General features: G+C 53.2%; 1 protein-coding gene across 1 annotated transcript in view; it reads left to right on the forward strand.

Annotated features, from left to right (window-relative positions):
* The first annotated feature begins 1,246 nt into the window (after nucleotides 1-1,246).
* Nucleotides 1,247-21,877, forward strand: part of RASGRF1 (Ras protein specific guanine nucleotide releasing factor 1) — a 103,769-nt gene continuing 83,138 nt past the window's right edge. Inside the window, exons 1-2 of the mRNA XM_033852649.2 lie at nucleotides 1,247-1,522; nucleotides 19,102-19,208. Coding sequence (XP_033708540.1) covers nucleotides 1,247-1,522; nucleotides 19,102-19,208 — 383 coding nt within the window. The remainder of the gene's footprint in view (nucleotides 1,523-19,101; nucleotides 19,209-21,877) is intronic.

Raw genomic sequence — 21,877 nt, forward strand, 5'->3', positions numbered from 1 at the left:
CCAGGCCGGGCTGGGCGCCGCTCCCGGCCCGGGCGAGGCCGCTGCCCTCTGCGGCAGACGGCGGTGCGCGCTCCCCGCTCCAGCGCCCCGGCTGCCCGGCGGCCCGCGCGCCCTCCCGGTGCAGCAGGCGGGCGCTGTGACGTTCTCGGATAAATGCCGTGTAACTGTGTAGGCGAATGGGAGCTAAAAATAAGAACGGAAAATCTATCATTAAGGTATCATTGCGCCAGCGCAGCTATTTGAAGGCTCCCATGGTCCCTGGCGCCTGCGTTTGAAGCCCGCCTTCAGGCTTTGGAGGGTATTTGCAGAAAACTCCCAGCAGCGGCTCGCCGACCAGACCTCAGGGCGCAGGGGGTGGCGCCCGTAATTATGGCAACACTCAAAATAAAATAAAATAAACGCTCACCTCCCCTCCACATCTCCGTCTGTATTGTCCTTAGGTCGCTGGGGAAGCCACCAGAAGTGGGGCTGGATGCTGAAATGAATGTGACCTGGCCGATTACGCAAATATTAGAATTGAAAGCTCTTTCAGCTCTGTTTCGCCATCCACCTTCCTCCATCTACCACGGATTAGAAAAATAAAGTACCAGGAGGAAGCCTTTGGAGGAGAAAATGACAAATGGGACTTAACCCCAGGTCTACAGTGCGCCGCGGCGGGGCGCAAAGACGCAAAGTCCCGGGATGGCGAGCCTCTGGTGTTCCACTGGGTTAAACGAAAATTGATCCGATTTGCTTTTTAACAGCCGAAGGGGAGAAGAGGATATCAGGGGAGGGAGGACAGGATTTGTTTATGCGTGTGCGTCTGTGTGTCCGGGGAGGGGGAGGAGGCGCCAAGGTGCAGCCTGCGCGCGGCTCTGCGCCTCGGCGGGCTGCGTGCGTGTGTCCCTGTCCGCGCTGCTAAAGCGGGCTCTTCGAGGGATCGGCGTCACATGACTCCGCCTGCCCCTCGCCAGCGCGCAGCTCGCCAGTCCCTCAGTTTGCCCGGCGCCAGGGGAGGGTCGGGAAGCATCTCCAGGGCCCGGGGGCTGTGCGAAGCGGGGAAGAGGTTCTGGAGGGGAATGGTACATCTGGATTCCAGCAGCCGCGGCTCGGCGCCAGATCCCGGACTGTAGAAATTTGGGGGGAGGGGAGAGCGAGAAGGAGCGAGCGAGCGCCTGAGAGAGGCAGCGCGCCGCACGGACAGGGGCTGCCGGGTGCCGCGCGGAGAAAATGTAAGCGCGTGGAGTCTAGCTGGCCTCCGAGCACCATGCAGAAGGGGATCCGGCTGAACGATGGCCACGTCGCGTCCCTGGGACTGCTGGCGCGCAAGGACGGCACGCGCAAGGGCTACCTGAGCAAGCGGAGTTCGGACAACACAAAATGGCAAACCAAGTGGTTCGCGCTGCTGCAGAACCTGCTCTTCTACTTCGAGAGCGACTCGAGCTCGCGGCCCTCGGGGCTCTACCTGCTGGAGGGCTGCGTCTGCGACCGCGCGCCCTCCCCCAAGCCTACGCTCTCGGCCAAGGAGCCTCTGGAGAAACAGGTGAGGCCAGCGCCGCGTCTGACCTCCCAGCGCCCGGGCCGCGGCCCTCGGGGCGCAGGCCCTTCCGCCGGCCGAAGGCGCCCGAACTTTAGTCCTTCTACTCGGCGCCCTCGGCGAGAAGGGAGGGTTGGCCTAAGCGGGCAGTGACCCCGCGGTGGCCAGAGCGGGCAGGGACTGCGGACAGGGAGCGAGTGTGGGCTGCGGCTGCCCTTCACCCGGCGAGCTCGGTGGGAGGCGGGCGCAGAGCGGCCGAGACGCGGAGACGCGGAGGGGGATGAGGCGCGGAGAGAGATGGGCTCCCGCGGGAGACGTAAGCAGTGAATGTAGACCCACATCCAGCCAGAAATGGTGCTCCCACCTCCACTCCCACCCGGGAGAGCCCCGGACCGGGGAGGTGTAATTCCCCGCGCTTAGGCACGGGAAGGGCGAGACGGAGGCGTGCGAGCGCCGCGGCCCCTACCTCACCGCGGCTGGGAGCGAAGAGGAGCCTGCGCGCTCTCTGCCAAGTTGGGAGGCTGCGAGGCCGCAGGGGTCGGTTAGGTGCCATCGACCGGTGGCGCACTCCCAGCCGGCCCCGGGCGCAAGCGACAAACCGAAGGGTTCCAGGGACCTTTCTGATGCGCCGGGGCTGGCGCCAGGGCCGCTGCGGAGGCCGCGGGACAAGTGGGCACATCTCTCCTCCTCCGCCCCCTGCGCCTCCGCCACCGCCGCAGTCGCGGCTCTAGCGCTGCTCTAGCGTTTCCGGAGTTGCGAGGCTAAAAGGCCAGGCTCGGATCTACCGGGGGGCCTGGGCGGGGCGCGGGTGTGCCTTTGGTGTGGAGGGATGGATTAGCACCTGCGGGTGCCGAGCGAGAGCACCAGACAGCGGGAGTGCAATTTTTAAGCTTGATGCGCTCTCCAAAGGCATCTAGTCTGTCCCCCTCCTCTGGGAAGGTAAAGTCAAAGATAGTGGATGCTAACATGTCACCGCTGGGAGGACCTGCGATCCATGGGGACCCAACCAGCTGGTTATTGCCTACATGAGGTCACTGAGGCCAAAAGAGAGAAATTTACTTGCCCAGTGTCATGCCAGGAGTTGAGGCCACCTTAAGGTTCTGAGAAGATAACCGGGGGCTCAAAAGCCATTACTGCAGGCAGACTGGTGGTGATTGAATTGGCTGAAATAAAAGCATCCTTGAAGTCGCCCTCCTAATGGTCGAGACAGATCTGAGCTCAATCCCCGCAGCACATCTCTTCCTTCCCTGCCCTCAGCCCAGAGGTACTGTGAGATGATTTCGAAGGCTGAGAAAGGTGGACAGGAATATGTGAGGGTGGGTCTCTGGGGATGGCAAGCCATGTGGCAGGTAGGGGCTCCCAGATGGCAAAGCAAAGCAAAGAGTAGGCAGCTTCTTAAGTTAAAGGCACAAATGGGGCCTGGAAGACACCTGGGAGACCCAGACCCAGGCTAGGCCAGAGATGCCCTCTCAGCCCTTGATAACCTGCCCTTTGCCAGCCTTCCAGAACATTATCAACACCTGTTGGCCAAAGTCCACCTGTACTACCAGTGGCCTATAGCCCCAACTGGCGCCCATCCTCGGCCCCCTACCCCAGAGCACAGAGCTGAGCTCCCGGGCAGGCGGGGAGAGAGGGCTGAAGGAAGCTGAGTTGTTGGGCACACAGTGTGTGCTCTCAGCCCCTTGGATGCAAAGCCAGAAACAGGCCTGAGACTGAATCACAGCTCTGCAACTTCCTGTCTGTGTGACCTCAGTTAACACACTAAACTTCTCTGAGCCGCTGTTTTGTAAGCGAAATGGAGGTAATAACACCTATATTTCTGGGGTTTTGAGAACACAAATAATATGTATGGAAGTGTGCTCACAGTCCATTTTAGTTTGACATGATAAATGTTAATTGAATCTGAATTATACCCACCTGGACAAGGAATAGAGGTCTGACATAAAATGTTGAAGCTGAAAGGAACCTCAGAGAGATTGTACAGCCCACTCCCATTTTACAGATAGGGAAACTGAAGAGCAGGTTGGGAAGAAACTACCTACCTGTTTCTGATTCAGTGGCAGAGTCAGACCTAGAATTCACCCAATGTCTAAGAATTCCTGAAAATGAGATCTTAGCGTTGATTCCAGATCATTCACCTCTTGGCTTGGGTGTTGAATCTTGCTAGCAGTGGATTATGGGAGGGACAGGAGTGCAAAACCACTTGACCATGTGCACGTGTGGTCTGAGCCGTTTCCCCAGAACACCAACAGTCAGAGATCCTCAAATGTGGTCCCAAGAGTAGCCCTCCTGGCACAAGAGAACAGCAGAGGGTTGGGAATAATAGGGGATGGTCTGGTGCTGCCCAGCTCAGGTGCAAATTTCTGTTAAAGACGTGTGCTTTGTTCCGTACACTTATAGAGATGTTCCATTTGACTCCAGACCGAGAGTTTGGCTCGTATGGAAAAGTAGATCCCGTTCCTTTGGTCTGCACGTGTCTATAAAAACTTCTATCTTTTTCTTTTCTAAACCTTTGAGTAAAATTGACGGCCTCTGCAGCTGCTCCATGTTTCTCCTTGAGGGGGAGCCCCCGTAGCACCCACAGAGCACCCTCATGAGAGGCCCAGCTCCAAGCCATTCTGTGACTGGGTTTGCCTTGTAAACCACAGGAAACCTTGATTCAAAACCCGCTGGGCATGTGGCAGAGAACCCATGTTAGGAGGCCTCAAAGAGGCTATCAGTTTGGACTGGCCAACATCTAGTGAAGACTTGGTTTTAGCAGGATGTCATTTTTATCCAGGCCTGAGCAGGCAGCTTCCATCTGGAGGGGCCAGAGATGGTTTCTCAAGAAATAGAAACCAGGTTTTGGCTGGGAACCACCCGAATGACAGGGATGAGTCAGGGACAAAGCACACAGTATGTGCTCAGGAGACTAATTGAGCTGAACTTACTGGTGTCGCTTGTCAATTCCACATTTCATGTCCTGAGGACTGACTGTGTACCAGTCCAGGCCCAGCGTGGGGTCATAGGCCCAGGAAGCTGGATGTCACAGTCCCCGGCCCCCAGGGAAGATGAACACAGATAAAGATGGTACCTTACACCGTGAAGAGGCTCTAGTAGGATAGGATGGTCACCTTACACTGTGAAGATGCTGTAATAGGAAGGGCTCTCAGGGTGCTCTGGGAGCCCAGGCCCATCCTAACGTGATGTGCTATCCTCTGGCTGCTTCTACACTGCTCTGACGGCGTCTGTGGTGGCTCTGGCCTGGAATCCCGAGGCCTCCTGAGATCGGAGGGGCACAGCCGCGCTCCTGTGCTGACTGACAGTTGCAAGCACCCCTCCACACGCTGGCCTGAGCCCTGCTTGCTCAGCCCTGACCTCCTCACCTCTGACCCTACAGCCCACACACTGAAGGCCCAGAGGCCCTGGACTTCGAATTTGGGTTCAGAGATTGACCCTTGGGGTTCTTGCCCTGCTCAGGCATGGAGTCACCCCACACTGGCTTTTCCCACCCTCACTCCCAGCCCCCCGAAACAGAGCTTCCAGACCCAGCTTCTCAGTGGTGGACTTGACCAAACCAACCCCAGCACTCCCCTTACCGCCCCCCGCACCCCGCCCAGACTCTTCCTGATTCCTGTAAAACAGAAGGGACACAGGTCCCTTCAGCCGGAACCTCAGCACTGATGTGGGCAGAGGTTCCGGAAGCTGGCGGTGCCCATTAGCACCTGTTATCCACCCAGTGGGTGGCTTTCCCTGGAGACAAGAGGAAGTCCCTCTCCTGGTCCTCATTCACAGGACACATTTCTGGTTGGCCTGGTGGATACCTGTTCACAACAGCCCTAAAGCCATGAGTGTGCCCGGTTTACAGATGAGGAAACAATCTCACCAGCGCCACCCAGCAAGGCAGCCACTGAAAGGCTCTCTGGCTTTCTGTGCAGCTGCGCCGTCTTCACCACAAAGCCTGCCTGCCTGTTGCTGTAGCACGTTCAGCCCTCTGGGCCAATCAGAAAAACACAAATGTGAATGTAGGGGAGTAAGTGTACTCGAAAAGCAACCCCCGCCCCAGACACAGGGACACAGGGACGTCATGCACACACGTGGTACCAGCAACTCAGCCCACGATCCTTGCACCTATGGAAGGGCCAGCAGGGCTGCCCCACGGTTCCAGACCAGGCCCAGCCCGGCAGGTGTGGGACCCCAGGGGTAAGTGTGTGGGGTGCCCATCTCCCCACCCCAGCCCCCAGATATTTCTAGCACTGAAATGAGGTTGAAGCAGCTCAGTAAGGACACCTTAATTGGGACAAGGAAGTACCAGGTCCCTGACCCTCTGCTTGGCGACAGTGGGATGAAGGTCAGAAGCAGACGGTACACACACAAGCCTACCCTAAAATCTCACTGCCATTTGCGCGTGCCGTAAACATTTTGGCTCTCGGTGTGAAGCCCATGCTGGGTCTTGTGGATACAGAGAAAAATCAAACTTAATCCTTGTCTTCAAAGGGCTCACGGTGGAGTAGGGCACTCTCCCTAGACTCACTCCCGCAGTAAACACCAAGTGCGAGGAATTCTCCATCCTAAGGAGTCCGGACTCTCTCCCTGCCCCTGCCTTGGTTCAGGAGCTCACAGCGTCAGGGTTGATGTGCTGAACTCGCTCACATGGTCCCATCTCGCCCCACGCCAGTCCCCTGCCACACAGCAAGCCACCAGAGTGAGCTTCTAAAGGGCACACCTGACCATGTGCTAAGCCACTGAAAGTGTCACTGGCTCTCACTGCCTTTAGGAAAAAATGCAGATTCTCCAACATGACCTGGAGGAGCCAGCGGGCTCCGGCCTCTGCCTGCCTTGCTAACTCTGCCCCATCCTCCCATCCCCCTCCTTCCTCACCCTACACCTGCCTCCTCTTTCCCACCTCAAGGCTTCTGCAGCAGCTGCTCCCTGTGCCTGGAATGATCCCCAACTCCCCCCAGCCTTCAGTGACCAACTTCTCCTCCTCCTAAGACCTCCCTTTAGCTCTTAGCCTAAAAGTCACCTCCTGAGGGCCTCCCCTCACCGCAGGAGCTAGAGGAGCCCCAGGTCCCCCATCACAGGCAGGGACAACCCTCTCTCCTTCATCCACATCGCTCATCAGGTTGGGATTAATTGATGTATTTGGCTGGTGGTTTGTGAAGGGTCTTCCTTCCCCTTAGAAGTAAGGGTCAGAGTGCATGTTTTACGTACAATACCTCCCCTAATCGTCCCAACAGCCCTGTGAGGTTATACCTGGTAACCCATTTTTGAGATGACCAAACTGAGGCTCAGAGATGGTAAGCAACTTGTTCAAGGTTACGGAGAGCATATGGGGCAAAGCTGGCCTGTGAACCCAGGTCTACCTGACTCTAAAACCTGAGCTCTCCAGGCACAAGCACAGCATAAAGACTTGGGCTGAGGGACTGTGTGAGTTTACCATCCTCTGCCGAGATAAATGACAAATGAGGGAGAGAGAGAATTAGCAGCAAGCGGAATGATGCCACTGCCTCTCTGGTGACATCTGTGAAGCAGCTTTTGTTTCTGCTTGGGTTGGAACCTTGCACCTCGAATCCCAGGAGTCAAGGATAAACACCCCAAGGCAGGCATCCATACCCTACAGTCCCGTTTCCCTGGAATCCGTGGGAGCCTGGAGCCGGCGCCCCTGTGTACAGAGCCAAGAACAGGACTCAGCCCCCGATGTTTATGCAGGAGAGTTGGTGACGCGTGCACTTGAGGGGGGCCCAGAACACTGCCAACGCCCAAACACCTCCGTAAAGGCGGCTGTCGTGCAGGGAGCAGCTGGGAGCCTCGGACTCCCCCACTGCCCATCATCCGCTGCTCGGGGAGGAGGGCGCAGCCTCGACTCCCGGCTCATTCGCTGAGGGGTTTCTCTGTCTCTGGCAATGACGCAGCCTTAGGTAAACGTTGTGGGTTTCGAGCCACACAGACTGGCTTTGGATCCTGGCTCTGTCACCTCCTACCTAGGGAAGGTCTTATTGCTCTCTGAGCGTCAGTTTCCCCATCTGTGAGATGGAAACCGTAACACAGCCTCCCCGGCAGCCCCGTTCTGAGTGTGGTACTTGATGCTATTGGTAAAGCCCTAGCGTAGCACCGTGGGTCCGATCAATTCACGGTAGCTATTGTGGCTTCAGCTTTCACCTTTAGGACAAGGCTGCTTCTGCATGAAGCAATTACCCAGATCACCTGGCTCTCTGGCAGGTTTGAAGTGAGTCAACACGGAGCCCTGACCCTGGATCTAAAAGTAGGATGGTAAATCTTATCTCAAATAACCTATGGGTTTCTGAGAATGTCTGAGCAAGCATGCCCCTGAAAGAGAAAAAATGGCTGCAGGAGCTTCCTTCAACCCTGGCAGCCACACCTTCACCCAGCCCCATGGATTTCACCTCCTAAATCTCTCTCAGACCATCCACTCTTGTCCCTCTCTTCCTCCAAGGCTCTAGTCCAGACAGCCATCATCTCTTGTCTGGACTTAGGTGGGGGCCTCCTAACAGGTATACTGGTCAGCATGAGTGGCGTCATGCTGCAGTAACAACCAGGCCCCAGATCTCCATGAACATGACAGAGGCTTATTTCTTGCTCATGCTTTAGGTCCCATGCGGTTGGCAGGAGGGCACTGCTCATTGTGATCGCTCAGGGACCCAGCCTGATGGAGATTCATCCTGACACTTGCCTCCACAGTCACCACAGCCAAGGGCAGAGAATGCGGCAGATCTCTCCCTGGCTCTTAAAGCGCCACCCGGAAGTGACCCACGCTGACCACATGACCACAAGGCAGGTCATGTGGCTTCAGTTCAGCGGTGGTGGGGACGTGCAGACCCACCACGTGCCTGAAAGCAGGGCTCTAGAGATGCTGGGAGAACCGTCTCCCTACATCCGCTGCGTCCCGCCATCCCCGTGCCTCTCCGCAGCCAGACCACTTTCCAAAATGCAGATCTGATCACTCACACACACACACACACACACACACACACACACACACACACACTCGAGTAACTGAGGAGAAAGGCAAAGGCGCCGTCTTGATGGGTTTAATGACAGAAAGCAGAATCTGTGCTCACGCTTACAGGGGCATCTCCTTCCCGCCTGGGGGCATCAGGGAGACTCCGCCAAGAAAGGGACAAGTAGGACAGGAAATGTAGGTTGCAGGGTAGGCAGAGCTGGCCCCTAAAGCCTGTGTGCAGGCTACAGAGCGCAGTGGGGAGCCAGCACAGGTCTCTCCGCTAGAGATGAACTGCTGTGATCTCTGTGCTGGAGAGATCACGGCAGGGTGAGAAGAGACAGAAGGACGACCCATCTGGAGGCAGGAGGTCAGGTCAGAGGAGGCTGTGGAACTGAGCAGTAAAAGAGGCCTGAATCTGGGGAGTGCCGAGCACTGAAGGTCCCCCCTCCACTCCCATCCCAGCCGGTCACTGCGTCACCGTGTCACTGAAACCTGGGCTTGCGCTGTGCTACAAAAACCATCCCAGGATGCACCGCACAGCCTCTGGGGCTTCCCACCTCCCGGGCTCGGTGGGCAACGGCAGGGAGTGTCAAGTTCTCATCCCGTGAAAGCACCAGGTGCTGTCCTACCATACCTTCTCCTCCAGCCACCGCTCAGATAGAGCACCTTTGCGGCTTACAAAGTCCTTTTCAGGCTTAGCATTTCCGGTAACCACCAAAGTAACGCTGCTCTTCCTGCAGTTCTACACAGGGGAGAGAGAATCCCCCTTTGGCAGATGAAGCTCAGATAGAGGGAGCTCATCTCCCAACAGATACCTGAGTGTCTGTTGTGCCAGACCCCGAGCTGTCACTGCTAATAAATGTCAGCCCTCCTTGTTCTAGATTGTTCAGGTCAGTGGACATCCAGGCCGACTGTTAAATTCAGCAATTTATACTTAAAGACCAGATCTTACTAATCCAGCAAGGCTAATGCAACTTCTTTGCCCTGAAAAAAAGAGAGAATTATTTTCAAGAAGATACTTCCTAGTTGAATTTTGATTTTTTTTTCAACTTGGAAAATCTAACTCAGACCTTAAAATAAAATTCATTTTAGAAGAGTGAATGAATGAATTTTTAGCAAGCTTAGCCAGTATTCCAGAAACGCATCTAGAAATTCAGACAAGCTTGATCTAGATTGACTTTTCCTCTGTCAGACTATATGAATAAAATATAACCAACTTTATTTAATTCTCTTAGACTCTTAGCCACACTCAAGAAATGAGTGAAATAGTTTGGAAGCACCTAGGCAATCATGCAGCATTCTCTGCGTGCCCACTCACCTTGCCCCGAGCCTGCCGCTGCCCTTCTACCCTCTTTCTCCCGCAAGGGGCCTTACCTGCCCTCCGGCCACACTGGTTGTCACCTGGGCTCCCCTCACCTCTGGTCAGATCCACAGGCTTTGGGGACCTGGGGGAAGGGCTGGTGTTCCAAAAGGAGAGCCCGTACGGTGTGGGCACAGGTGAGGAGAGGCAAGTAAGTAATTACATCTGAGAACTTCTTGGTAGCCTGGACAGAAAAGGGAAACAAGCTGGTTATGGGACACCCATTGCCTCCTGGAAAGACATGGTACAGTTCCTCAAGCATGAGCACTTGTATATCCAGGGGCTTTCATAAGGGGGACCAGTGGGGAAGTGATGACGATCTCCAGGGCAGAATCACTGCAAGAACAGGGGCCCACCCCATCAGTGGCTCCCGTGGGCTCTCAGGGCAGGCTAAGCATGTTTGGTGGAGATCACTCTCCAGTACGCTGGACCGCTGGGGTCCGAAAGAGGAGTGTCCTGGTGACCAGGAGTGCAGGGTGCAGGTTGGAGAACCTGGGGAGTGGATGGCCGGCTGGGCCTCTCAAACAGCCACTGCCTTTTATTTTAAAATTTTAGAATTGGGACTTCCTTGGAGATCCAGTGTTTAAAACTCCATGCTGTCAATGCCAGGGGCACAGGTTTGATCCCTGGTCAGGGAACTAAGATCCCCACATGCCACGTGGCATGGCCAAAAATAAATAAGTAGGTAGATAAAATTTTAGAATTGGTAATATATTACCATGGTTCGACATTCAGAAGTTACAAAGAAGTGTACGTTGACAATGCTCGTTTCTGCTGCTGACCCCGGCAATCCAGTTCTCCTCTCCAAAGGATTTTGATGTTACCAGTTGCTTATGCATTCTTCCAGAGACATTATATATGCAAATATATGCATTATATATGCAAATATATGCAAAGATGTATCGCTCTATGGCCATATATATGCGCATCTGTATAATTATACAAGTGGTAGCATACTACAAACACTATTCTACACCTATTTTTCTCACTATGTTGTGGAGATCGTTCTCTATAAGTATATGGATCGTCCTCGTCCTTTTTTACAGCTGCATAGTATTCCACTGTGTGGATGTGCTGTAGTTTATTTAGCTAATCTCTCGAGGGACATTTGGGTAATATATAGTCTTTTGTTAATTACAAACAGAGCTGCAATTAATAAACACCTTTGTGCATAGGTCATTTCTAACAGAAGGTGAAAGGCAGACATGTCCAGACTGGAATTCATTCCTTCTTTCAGCAAACGTCTAGAGAGGCTGTTGGTGGGAGGGGGAAGGGCAGGCTTGTTGACTTGTGATGACAGATTGAAAGGTGTTCGTGCAGGACCAGCCAAGCATGACATCTGTGGCTGTGGCTCATGGGGTCTGGAGTAATGTACATGGAAACACAGACCATTCAGCAGCAGAAGCTTGGAGGATGACACAGTCCCCCAGGCCACTGGTCAAGCACTGCCTAGTTCAAGGCTGACTCTGGGAGGGAGGGACTTTCACTGGGCTCTTCAGCTCTGACATTCCTGTCTCTCCTCCCACCTCTGTTCCTGTCCCCAGGGGGCAGGCAGGGAGTAGAAGCAAGCGAGTGATAAGGTGTCTAGGAGGTCGGTCCCCGGCAGCAGCTCTCAGCCCTGGGACTCTCAGGAGCCCATAGGAGATGGGGGTCTGAGACAGGCGCTCATCCCCGGGTCAGAGCAGAGGTCACGGTGCAGTAACCAGGCCCTGGGAAGGCCAAGACTTGAGAACCCAGAGGCAGAGGTCGGTGAAGCGAGGCCACTCAGAGCAGGGGGCAAGAATGTCATGAAGTGGGGTGTCCAGACCCTGTGCGGAGCCATACCAGCTGAGCCACAGCCATAGGGCAGGATAGGTGGGTCTTTTCTGGATTGGTGTGGGAGCACCAGTGGGGCTGCTCGAAGCCAACACTTCTGTTGAGCAGGGCCATTTGGGACATACTGTGCCCAGTGAAGCCCCGCTGTGTGGCCAGCATGAGGCTGGTACAGCCAGAGCGGGGAGGGAGCAACGCTGAGAACCGTGCACGGTGCTGCAGAAGCCCTGAGAGAGGGCAGAACACACTCCCAGGGTGGCCTGGCCCAGGTAAGAGCGGGATCTCTCCTGCGAGAGCCAGAGAGCAGACAGGCTTCCCCTGGGATCTCAGCGGTGAGAGGTGGACAGGGACCTCAGGTGACGGGGAGCCTGGATGGATAGCCCCTTATAGAGGGAGAGATGGACTCCAGCCAGAGCATACACACACACACACACACACACACACACACACACACACACACACCCGCAGAGGCCCCTTCAGGTTCCCTCTGGCACCGTCCCCTCTGCACTGGGACTTCGGGAGCGTCGAGCAGAGAGGACTGCCAGGCCAGAACCAGCTGGGACTGTGGTCCCAAAGATGGACCAGGAGGAAGGAGCCAGGACCCAGTGGGGGAGAAGCTGACCCTGCCTGACCAGGCCGCCAGAGTGGACCTACTAAGTGGAAGGGGTGGGGTTGACTGAGAGTGATGGCATCCATCCTGCAGCTGACCCCAGCCCACCTCCCTCTTGGAGGAGACAGCAAGCAGGGGCCCAGACAGGACAGTGGGTCTGGATTCTGGTCAAACAGGATGAATCAGAAGGGGGCAAGACCAGGGGCAGGGAGACCACAGGGGACAGTGGCCCGGGTGGGAGATGAGGGAGCCTGGAAGCAAGCAGTGAGTTTGGCAGAAGGCAGAGTTCCAGAGATATCCAGAGCAGAGACCCTGGTGACCAACTGAATATCAGAAATGGGAAAGAAATGGGAGCCGAAGGTGATGGAAGGAATGCCGCGAATTGCTGATTCGCCGTCATCCTTTGATCTTGGCACAGCTTTGACTCCAGTTCCTAAGCCTCTCCCATGCCTCCTGGGTGTGTGCACGTGCATATGGATTGGTTTGGTTTTGTTTTTTTGAGGGGGGTTAGTTTAAAACAACAGGAATTTATTCTCTCACAGCTCCAGAGGCTAGAAGTCTGAAACCAAGATGCCTGCAGGGCCATGGTCCCTCTGAAGTCTGGAGGGAAGAACCTTTCCTTGCCTCTTGTAGCTCCTGATGGCTGCCAGCAGTCCTCGGTGTTCCTTGCCTTGTAGACACATCTCTCCAGTCTCTGCCTCCCTCTTCACATGGCTTTCTCCCCTGTGTGCCTGTGTCCACATTTCCCTCTTTTTATATATTAAGGCCTCTTCTTATGAATCTGGTATGACTTCATCTTACCTTGATTACATCTGTAAAGACCCTATTTTCAAAGAAGGTCTTTTTCTTAAATTTGTGTTCGAGTAGAATTCATTTACAATGTTGTGTTAGTTTCAGGTGTACAGCAAAGTGAGTCAGTTACACATATACATATATCCACTCTTTTTTAGATTCTTTTTCCTTATAGGTCATTACAGAGTATTGGGTAGAGTTCCCTGTGCTATACAGTAGGTCCTTGTTGGTTATCTGTCTTATACATAGTAGTGTGTATATGTCAATCCCAGTCTCCCAATTTATCCCCCCCCCAACCTGTCCCCCCTTGTAACTGTAAGTTTGTTTCCTACATCTGTGACTCTGTTTCTGTTTTGTAAATAGGTTCATTTATACCATTTTTTTTAGATTCCACATATTTTCACATAAGGTCTTCTTGACAGATTCCGACGAACATGAATGTTAGGGGGAACGCTGTTTGTACACGGGCATGTGAATGCACATGTATGTGGTTTTCCTAGTAATTGCCCACGGATAGGTTGATTAGACCCATCTCTTGGACTTTGCAAATGATCCAGTTACTTTAAAAACCATCATGAGCCCTTTTATGAACCAGGAGCTTTGACAACATCATCTGTTTTACAGAACCCTGTGAGATGGGTAAGAGCCTCCCCTTTGTGTGAAAGAGAAAACAAGTCCACAGAAGTGAAGAGACACGCTGGAGACACCGAAGCTAAATAATAAATAATAAATTTAAACCCAGGCGACTCCAAAGCCTGGTATGTGCCACAACTCCAGGGTCCCAAAGTCCCCGGAACACTGGTTTTCTGGAATGTTGGTAGATCTTCCCAAAAATGAAAACAAAAGTGTTCCGTGGTGGGATAAGTTCTGGAAGAAGGTCCTACATTGCAGGACTGTTCAGTGCCTTTATGAGGTGAGTGGGCCTCCTCTCCCTGAAGAGATATAAGCCTCGTTCATGAAAAGCCAGTGCCCACACCCTTCCAGCCAGCTCACTGCCCAGGCCTGAGAAGCAGATTCAGTGCCACCTGCTTTACGGCTTTTGCTGTTAATCAATTAATGAATAAGCCGGGCTCCCATGCCATGCTGACAAATGCATTCGGTCACCCATTCAAGAAATGAAGGCTATTCCATGCCCAGGCCGAGGAACAGTGCCAGGCTCTGGGGATATTCCTGGTCAAGAATCATTTATTTGAAAGGAACAGGAGCCCATTCAAAGCAGCTTAAGGTTTTTGCTTAAGGAGGACTCTTGGAATAGTTACGGTGATAATTAACGGAACCCAAGGAGAAACCATGTGTCCGGGTCTCCAAGGCCTGGACCAGGAACCATGTCTCTCCGCTCCACCTTCCCCAACTCCCACTCTAGTTACCAGGTCTCCCATCTCCGCTTTTCTCTGAGACACTTCCACTTCCTCCTTTGTCATTTGTGCTTAGAGTTCAGCACACACAGCTCATTCATGTGGTCTGTCTGTGTCACTTCCAAATAACTGGGAACTCCTGGCTGCATAGTGTCTATGGCTACTCCAGGTATCGGCTCCAGGACCGTGCATCTCTAGGAGAACATGGGGGGATGGGGGGAGGGGAAGAGGTGCTTCTGCTGCAGACATTGCTCCCTCTTAGGGGTTCCCAGCACTGGGTGAACATTGCAACCAACTGGGGGGCTTTGAAAAATACCAGTGCCTGAACCGTGTCCTCTCCCTGTTCCCCTTCTCCCACGATCTGCTTTAATGCATCTGAGAAGGGGGCTCAAGCATCCGTGTTTTCTTAGATTCCCAGGTATCCCTAATGTGCACCCCAGATTGAGACTCTCTGCTGTGGTAGGAAAGACAGTAGAAAGGCATTACAGGACTTCCTTGACGGTCCAGTGGTTAAGACTCTGAGCTTCCATTGCAGGGGGCGCAGGTTCCATCCCTGGTCGGGGCATGAAGATCCCGCATGCCACATGACGTCCCAAAAGCGGGAAAAAAAAATCACTACAAGCTGATAATGGCTTTGATGGGGAAGGACGGGGGCGGCACATTTGACAGTCTAGAAGGAGCAGGAAAGAGATACACTAAGACCCGATGGTGTGGAGTGCCCGTGCCTTGCAGAAAGCATTCAGCATCGTGGGCTTTCGTGTGTGTCATTGATTACCATGAGGTGGACAGTGTCTGGGTTACAGTGGGGACTGAAAAATATGGGTTGAATTCACGAATGAGATATCATTCAGGTAGAGAGTTAAAGGTGGAGAGAACTTGATTTTTCATGATTGAGGCCACTTGTGTGTAGCAGACCAAGGCAAGTGTTAGTGTCATGCCCATTGGCCAGAGGGAGATGCAGAGGTTGCCCAGAATCCCTGGCTCTGAGCAACAGAGCCAGACCCAGACCCGGCTGCTGGGACTTCCACCTCCTCCACCTTTTGTAGGGTGACCAAGCACCCCGGTTTGCTCGGGTGTCTTGGTCTTAGCGCTGAAAGTCCTGTACCCGCGGAAACACCTCAGTCCCAGGCAAACTGGGATGGTTGGTCACCGTACCTGTCAGTGGTTTCCCAATGTTCTCTGTCCTGTGGAGGTGCCGCAGCCCGGCCAGCCGGCTGGGACAGGCAGGAGGCAAGGAGAAGGCCAAGCAGGCAGGGTTCCAAGCCTACCTCCCCAGCCCGCAGAGGCTCAGGTCTGCTTTAGCTGTGCTAGATAGAAGTTTATTACCGTACAGGCACTTGGGACTTTGGAAACAAAGGCCCACCTGAGGCAGGAGGGGGCGTAGATCAGCCCACACAGGCATGGGGCAGCAGCATTCAGTTAGTGGTCAGGTGATACAGGGCAGAGAGAGGGCATCCTGGGGACCAGGCATGAGCTGAAGTCCAGGATCGCCGCCTGGTGAGGCCCCAGTTCTAAGTCTAGTACCTCGAACCCAGATGAGGCCACAGGTGTGCTTCTAGAAGGTTTCCTCCAGCCAAGATAAGGACCCGGACATGACTCTGGTCTCGGCACAACCCCAGGTGTGATTTCTGAGTCCCTTCCTAGGAGTTTGGTAGTCCCAGGTGTAGTTTCTGGATCAATCCCTCTTAACCTGCTGAGGCCTCAGGTGAAGGTCTAGACCAGCGAGTGGCTCTCCACCTTGACCACACATTAGGATCACCAAGGGGCGCACAGGCCACACCCAGACTAGTGACAGCGGAGCCCAATGTACAGTCAGGGTTGAGACCCGCTGGTGGAGATGCTTAGCAGCCCAGGTGAAGCCCCAGGCTCTGCCCTGAACCTGGTACGGCTCCTGGAGTCGTTTGAGATCGTTCTAGGGGTCTGATGTTGATGCTTAGAGGGTTTCGGGATCCATCTTGGGACTCCTGGTGGAGCCCCAAGTCAAGGTATCCACCTCTCACTTCAGGTCCAGGGAAGCTCTGGGGAGGCCCCAGGTGGAGCTCTGGGCCCATCCCTGCAGACCTGGTGAGGCTCCAGGAGTAATTTCACCAAGTCTTGCTTCTTCTTTAATGAAGCCAGGGATGGTCCATTGGTGGTTTCTGCTTCTGTTGGATTTCCAGATATGTTCCAACAACTCTAGTTGGGCCTGTCAGGATTCCACATTTGAAATGTGGGTTCCTGGAGGAGGCCCCTGGGTTTATTTCTGAATTTATCCCACATCCTTGATCACATATAGTGTGTGAGTCCTGATCAATGTCCCAGGGAGGCCTCAGATGTGGCTCTGTCTTGACTGGAGAGTTCTAGAGTGCCCCAGGGCTGACTCCAGAACAATGCTTCTGTTCTGCAGAGGGGTCCAGCCAGCACCCACATGAGCCCATATGGTCACATCGTTTTGGCAAACATGGCTAAGCTCTTGTCCCATGGTCATGCTGAGGCCCACGTATTGTTCTCAGTGAGTCTGCCAGACTCCGAGAAGCTTTGAGGGAGTTCTGGTTGGGCAGAATGCCCAAGGTGTGGTCCTGGTCTCATCACAGCCGCTCTAGTGGCCCCAGTTTGAGCCCGGTGTCCACTCTGCCGCTCTGCAATGGTTCACCTCTGGCCTCGACACATCCTTGTAACTCTGGGAAAGCCCAGGGGTGGTTCAGCTTTCAAGGGTGACCTGGGGTCTGTCAGAGCTCTGATCCAACACCAGCTGAGGTGATGGGGCTGTCTCAAGAGCTCTGATGGTACCCAGGGTCACTGTTCATCCCTAGAAATGATGGCTATTGATAGCATTTCCCCAGAACCCCCAGAAACACCCCATTCACCTGCTAGACCACCAGCCTTGTGAGATCCTCAGGCAGTTGCTGGCAGTGGAGCTCCAAGATCTGAGTGGACAGTAGGTACCCAGGGAAGGTGTGTTATTCCGGCTTCTCTTCCTTCCAGCCATGTGGGCTCAGGCAAGCGGCTTCACTTTTCTGCACCTCAGGTTTCTCTGCAGTAAACAGGTAATAAGACCTGTTCCACCTGGTGAATATGGGAATAAAAGAGATCATGGGAAACAAGCATCTGCGTGTTCACCACCTCTCGAGAGATGGGGAAAGTGCATAGGTGGCCACCGCAGCTCGGGCTTTCACCTGCTCCCTCGCAGGGGGAGGACAGCCAGTTATCTGCTTCCTAGGAAAGAAGTGAGAGACCTTGACTCTGCAAAACACACACACACACACACACACACACACACACACACACACACTTCTGGCTGCCACCAAGAACGACAATTAACAGAAAGACAGTCATGTCAGCGGAAGCTAAAAACAAGTTTACGTGCTCCATCCTGCTGTTCCCTGCTGCCTGGGCCCCGAGGGACGGAGGGACAAGGGACAGCGCCCACTGACACAAGACCGCACCGCGGCCTGCGGTGCATCTTCTGAATGGGCAGGCCTCGGGGGCCCTCTCTGCACCTCACTGCCTGCCTCTCTCCTCCTAGTTTCACCAGGACCAGACCCAGGAGGCCTCCGCAGGTGGGGCCCCCAGCACTTTGCCTGTGCACCCTTCTCTCTGGCTGAGCCAGCTTTCCTCTCCGCCCCGAGGCTGACACCCCCGACCCCTGTCTGCAGCCCGCAGAGACGTGGCCTACAGGCACACAGGGTCTGCATGTCCACCCCCCACCCCTGACCCCCGACACCTGCCCTTTATCCTGCCCATGCCTCCCCCAGTCTATGGCATCCCCACCCACCTAGTTGCTCCAGCCGGAAACCTGGGCTTTCTACTCTCCTCCACCCCATCCCGCCACTCAGCTCCACCACCCAGGCCCCGCCCCCTGCCCAGCCTCCTCCCTGGCATCCTTAACCCCACCGCACGGCCCCTCCTACCCGCAAGCACGCCGTACGCTCTCGATTCCATCAACTGAAATAAAACCTGGACCAACCAACGCCTCATCCTCTGGGAAGGCCTTCTGCTTTCCCTGGGCTGAATCAGTGGCTGGCTTTCTCTGGGCCCTTTTTTCTTACCTCCATGACAGTAATGATCGTTGCACTGTGTTCATTATAGCAAACACTTGTACTTACTAGATTTCAGGCATTGTTCTAAGAGCTTTACACGTATTCATTCATAGAACGATATTACAGATGTGTGTCTCTCGTTGGCTCCTCTGCTTCCCTGGGAGCTCGGGCAGCAGACCCCACGTTTGAGCAGCTCTAAGTCGGTCACTGCACCCAACACGAGCTGGCTTCCAGTGGGCTCTGCTCGGGTCTATCTGTTCATTGCTCTAACTCCAGGACCTAGAAGAGTGTGTTGAAACATTTGTGTGGAGTGAATTAAATGCATGCTGCCCTGAATTGATACCAGGTCCCCAAAGGGGATGTTCTCTTGGTGTGTTTTCTCTGCCTTTCTCCCAGCATACCTGATGGTTTAAAAGTGGCTTTTTTGCAGTTTGTTGGTAAATAGGACTTTGTGGGGTTTGCTTCCTTCTTACAATAGCCTAAGCGTAGGTTCTGTTACATGGTACAAAGCCTGCCTTAATAGAGAGCTTGAAACCGCTAAACAGAATGGCGTTCCGATGATCACGAGTAATGAATCCTTGCCTAGCAGATGTGGCAATGAGCACTTTGCAGAATGGCCAGATCGTTAACGGGAGACGCTGCCGGTTCCGTGCCGATCGCCCTGGTAATCGGAGCTGTCTTCTTCTTGGTGCAGCACTATTTCACGGTTAACTTCAGCCACGAGAACCAGAAAGCCTTGGAGCTGAGGACAGAGGACGCCAGGGATTGTGACGAGTGGGTGGCAGCCATCGCTCACGCCAGGTATGTCTCGCCCACCCGAAGGCCCCGTCCTGAGCAGACTCAAACCCCAGGAGGGGAAGGCATGGAGGAGGAGGAGATGGGGGGAGGATGGAAGCTGTAAGAAGGGCATCTTGACAGGCCCGCCCTTAGAGCCCCGGAGCTCTGGGACGTGCCTCCCTGGGGTGCACAGGGAACCAAGGGCCCTGAGGTGCAGCGTTACAGCCTCCTGCCCCCTTCAACCAGATGAGCTCCTTTTTTTCATACTAGGAGAACTGAGTACAATTTGGTTGGATTACAGGGCTTTATAGCCACCAAAGGCTAAGACCACCAGGGTTCTAACCCGGATGCGGCAGGAATGGACTAGTCCTGTCTTTTCTCCGGGCCTTGGTTTTCTCATCTGTAAACTGAAATTCTGTAAACCTCTCTGAGCTCAGATGTTCAGGGATTCTAGACCTGCTCGTCCCTTCATTCCCAACAATGTGTACCCCTTTCTGGAGGGATTCACTGGGCCAGGTGGGGAGAAAAGCAAAAGGAGAGTGTATGCTGCAGAGAAAATGGGGGCTCCAAGCTGCGTTGAGTCTTCCTGGGTCTTGGGGAAATGATGGGCTTGTGGGCTAGGGTGTGGCCCCCAAGCTAACAATCCCCTGGCAAAGCTAAGTACTGTCAGGTGGGATGGACACCCAGACTCACCCCTTTGAGCAGTAGATCTTTCTGGCTGACTGGATAATGGTGTGTTCCTGTGTCTACTCTCCAGTAAAGTGTAAGCTCCTCGGGGCAGGGACTAAGTAGGATTCTTTGCATCCCCAGGGCCTTATAAAGGTATAGACAAGTTCTCAGCAGTGTAGATGGGAAGAATGCAAAGATGAATGAATGGATAGAGGTTGGATGTTGAGTTTATATGTGGAAGGTGAATGATGGATCAATAGAGGGTAAATGAATGATAAATGGATGAGTGTTGAAAGTATATGTGAAGGACGGATGGATGGATGGATGATAAATCAATGATGGGTAGATGAATGTTGATGGGTAGATGATGGATCCATCAGGTGAAGATGGATATAGATAGATGGATACCAGAGCCCTTCCTTGAGCCTTGGATCAAGCCAGCTGACCAGAAACCATTTATTATGGCTATAGCACTGACCTTGACCCTGAGGTCAAGCCACCTCCATCCCTATCCTCAAGGAGTGTCCAGTCTAGCTAATGGAGACTAGGTTCTCACCTATGAATCAACAGAGTCAGGCTCTGAGTGTGGTACTGGGCAGACAGGGATGGATGCAACACAGGTATTCCCCCAGGGCTACCCCAGCCTAGTCAGGAAGACACTAAACAGATGTACAAACAGCTCCGGTGCATGAAGGCCGTGTTAAGTACAAGGCACCACAGGAGACATCTTCAGGGAAATGGGGGAATCTGGGGGATCTGGAAATAGGGCATGTCATGCTATGGGCACGTCAGCCCCTCCACCAGCCCCCAAAAAGCCTTAAATAAAGGCAGTGATCTAGGAAAGACAATTCCAAGAAAAATGAAGAGACAAAGTTTGGATGTCAGAAGGCTGGTGATGTTGGACATTGGACTGGAACCAGATCAGAACGATCTTGAATACCCAGCTGAGATGTTTGAGCTCTCCTCTGTGAACAGTGGGAAACCATCAAAGGTTTTATACCAGGATGATCAGAGCTATGGTTTGGAGTGGAAACTGCTGGCATTGTGGAGAATGGAATCAAGCAGGAAGAACCCAGATTCAGGAAAAGCAGTTGGACCTCAGGCTCCCCGCACTAAACTAGAACCAATAGCAGGGCTGTTTTGAGAAGCAAATGAAATGATTTATGTGGCGGGGCTTTGCAAGTGTTGAGGTATTATAGAATTCTAATTTGGTGTATATTCTGGATAACCAGGACTACCTTGACTTCGAAAATCAATTCACACCAAAATTTTCTAGAGACAATGAGATACCACTACCTGTAGAATCTACAAGGGCTGAATTGAAAAAAAATGACAGTAGCAAAATTGGAGAGGGGGTGGAGTAACCATAAATCACATGATGCTAGTGGGAGCATAAAGTGGTTCAACCACTTTGAAAAATTGTTAGGCATTTCCTTTAAAAGTGAAACATACACCTACTCTGTGACCCAGCAGTTACACTTCTTAGTATTCATCTAAGAGAAACGAAAAACATCTACCAAAAATCGGGTATGCAAATGTCCTTAGCAGCTTTTTGCACAATAGTCCCAAAACTAGAAATAACCAAGGTGTCTATCAACAGACAGATGTAGAAAGGAATCTTAATACATCCATGCGATGGAATGCCGCTCAGTAATAAAAAGGAACCCAATGGGAGGGAGGCTCAAGAGGGAGGGGATATGGGGACATATGTATGCATATGGCTGGTTCACTTTGCTGTACAACAGAAACTAACACAGTATTGTGAAGCAATTATACTCCAATAAAGATCTATTAAATATATATTATATATATATATATACATAAATATGTAACAAAACAGATGAATTTCAAAGTCGATAGGCTGCGTAAAAAGAGCCAGACACAAAATAGCACATGCTGCCTGATTCCTGTTATATGAAAGTCTAAAACAGGCAGAACTCAACTGTGGTGATAGAAATCCAAACAGTAGTTGCTTGTGGGATGGGGATTGACAGGGAAGGGGCACGAGGGAACTCCCTGGGTTG

This window comes from Tursiops truncatus, chromosome 2 (assembly GCF_011762595.2).
Source record: "Tursiops truncatus isolate mTurTru1 chromosome 2, mTurTru1.mat.Y, whole genome shotgun sequence".
NCBI classification, from domain to species: domain Eukaryota; kingdom Metazoa; phylum Chordata; class Mammalia; order Artiodactyla; family Delphinidae; genus Tursiops; species Tursiops truncatus.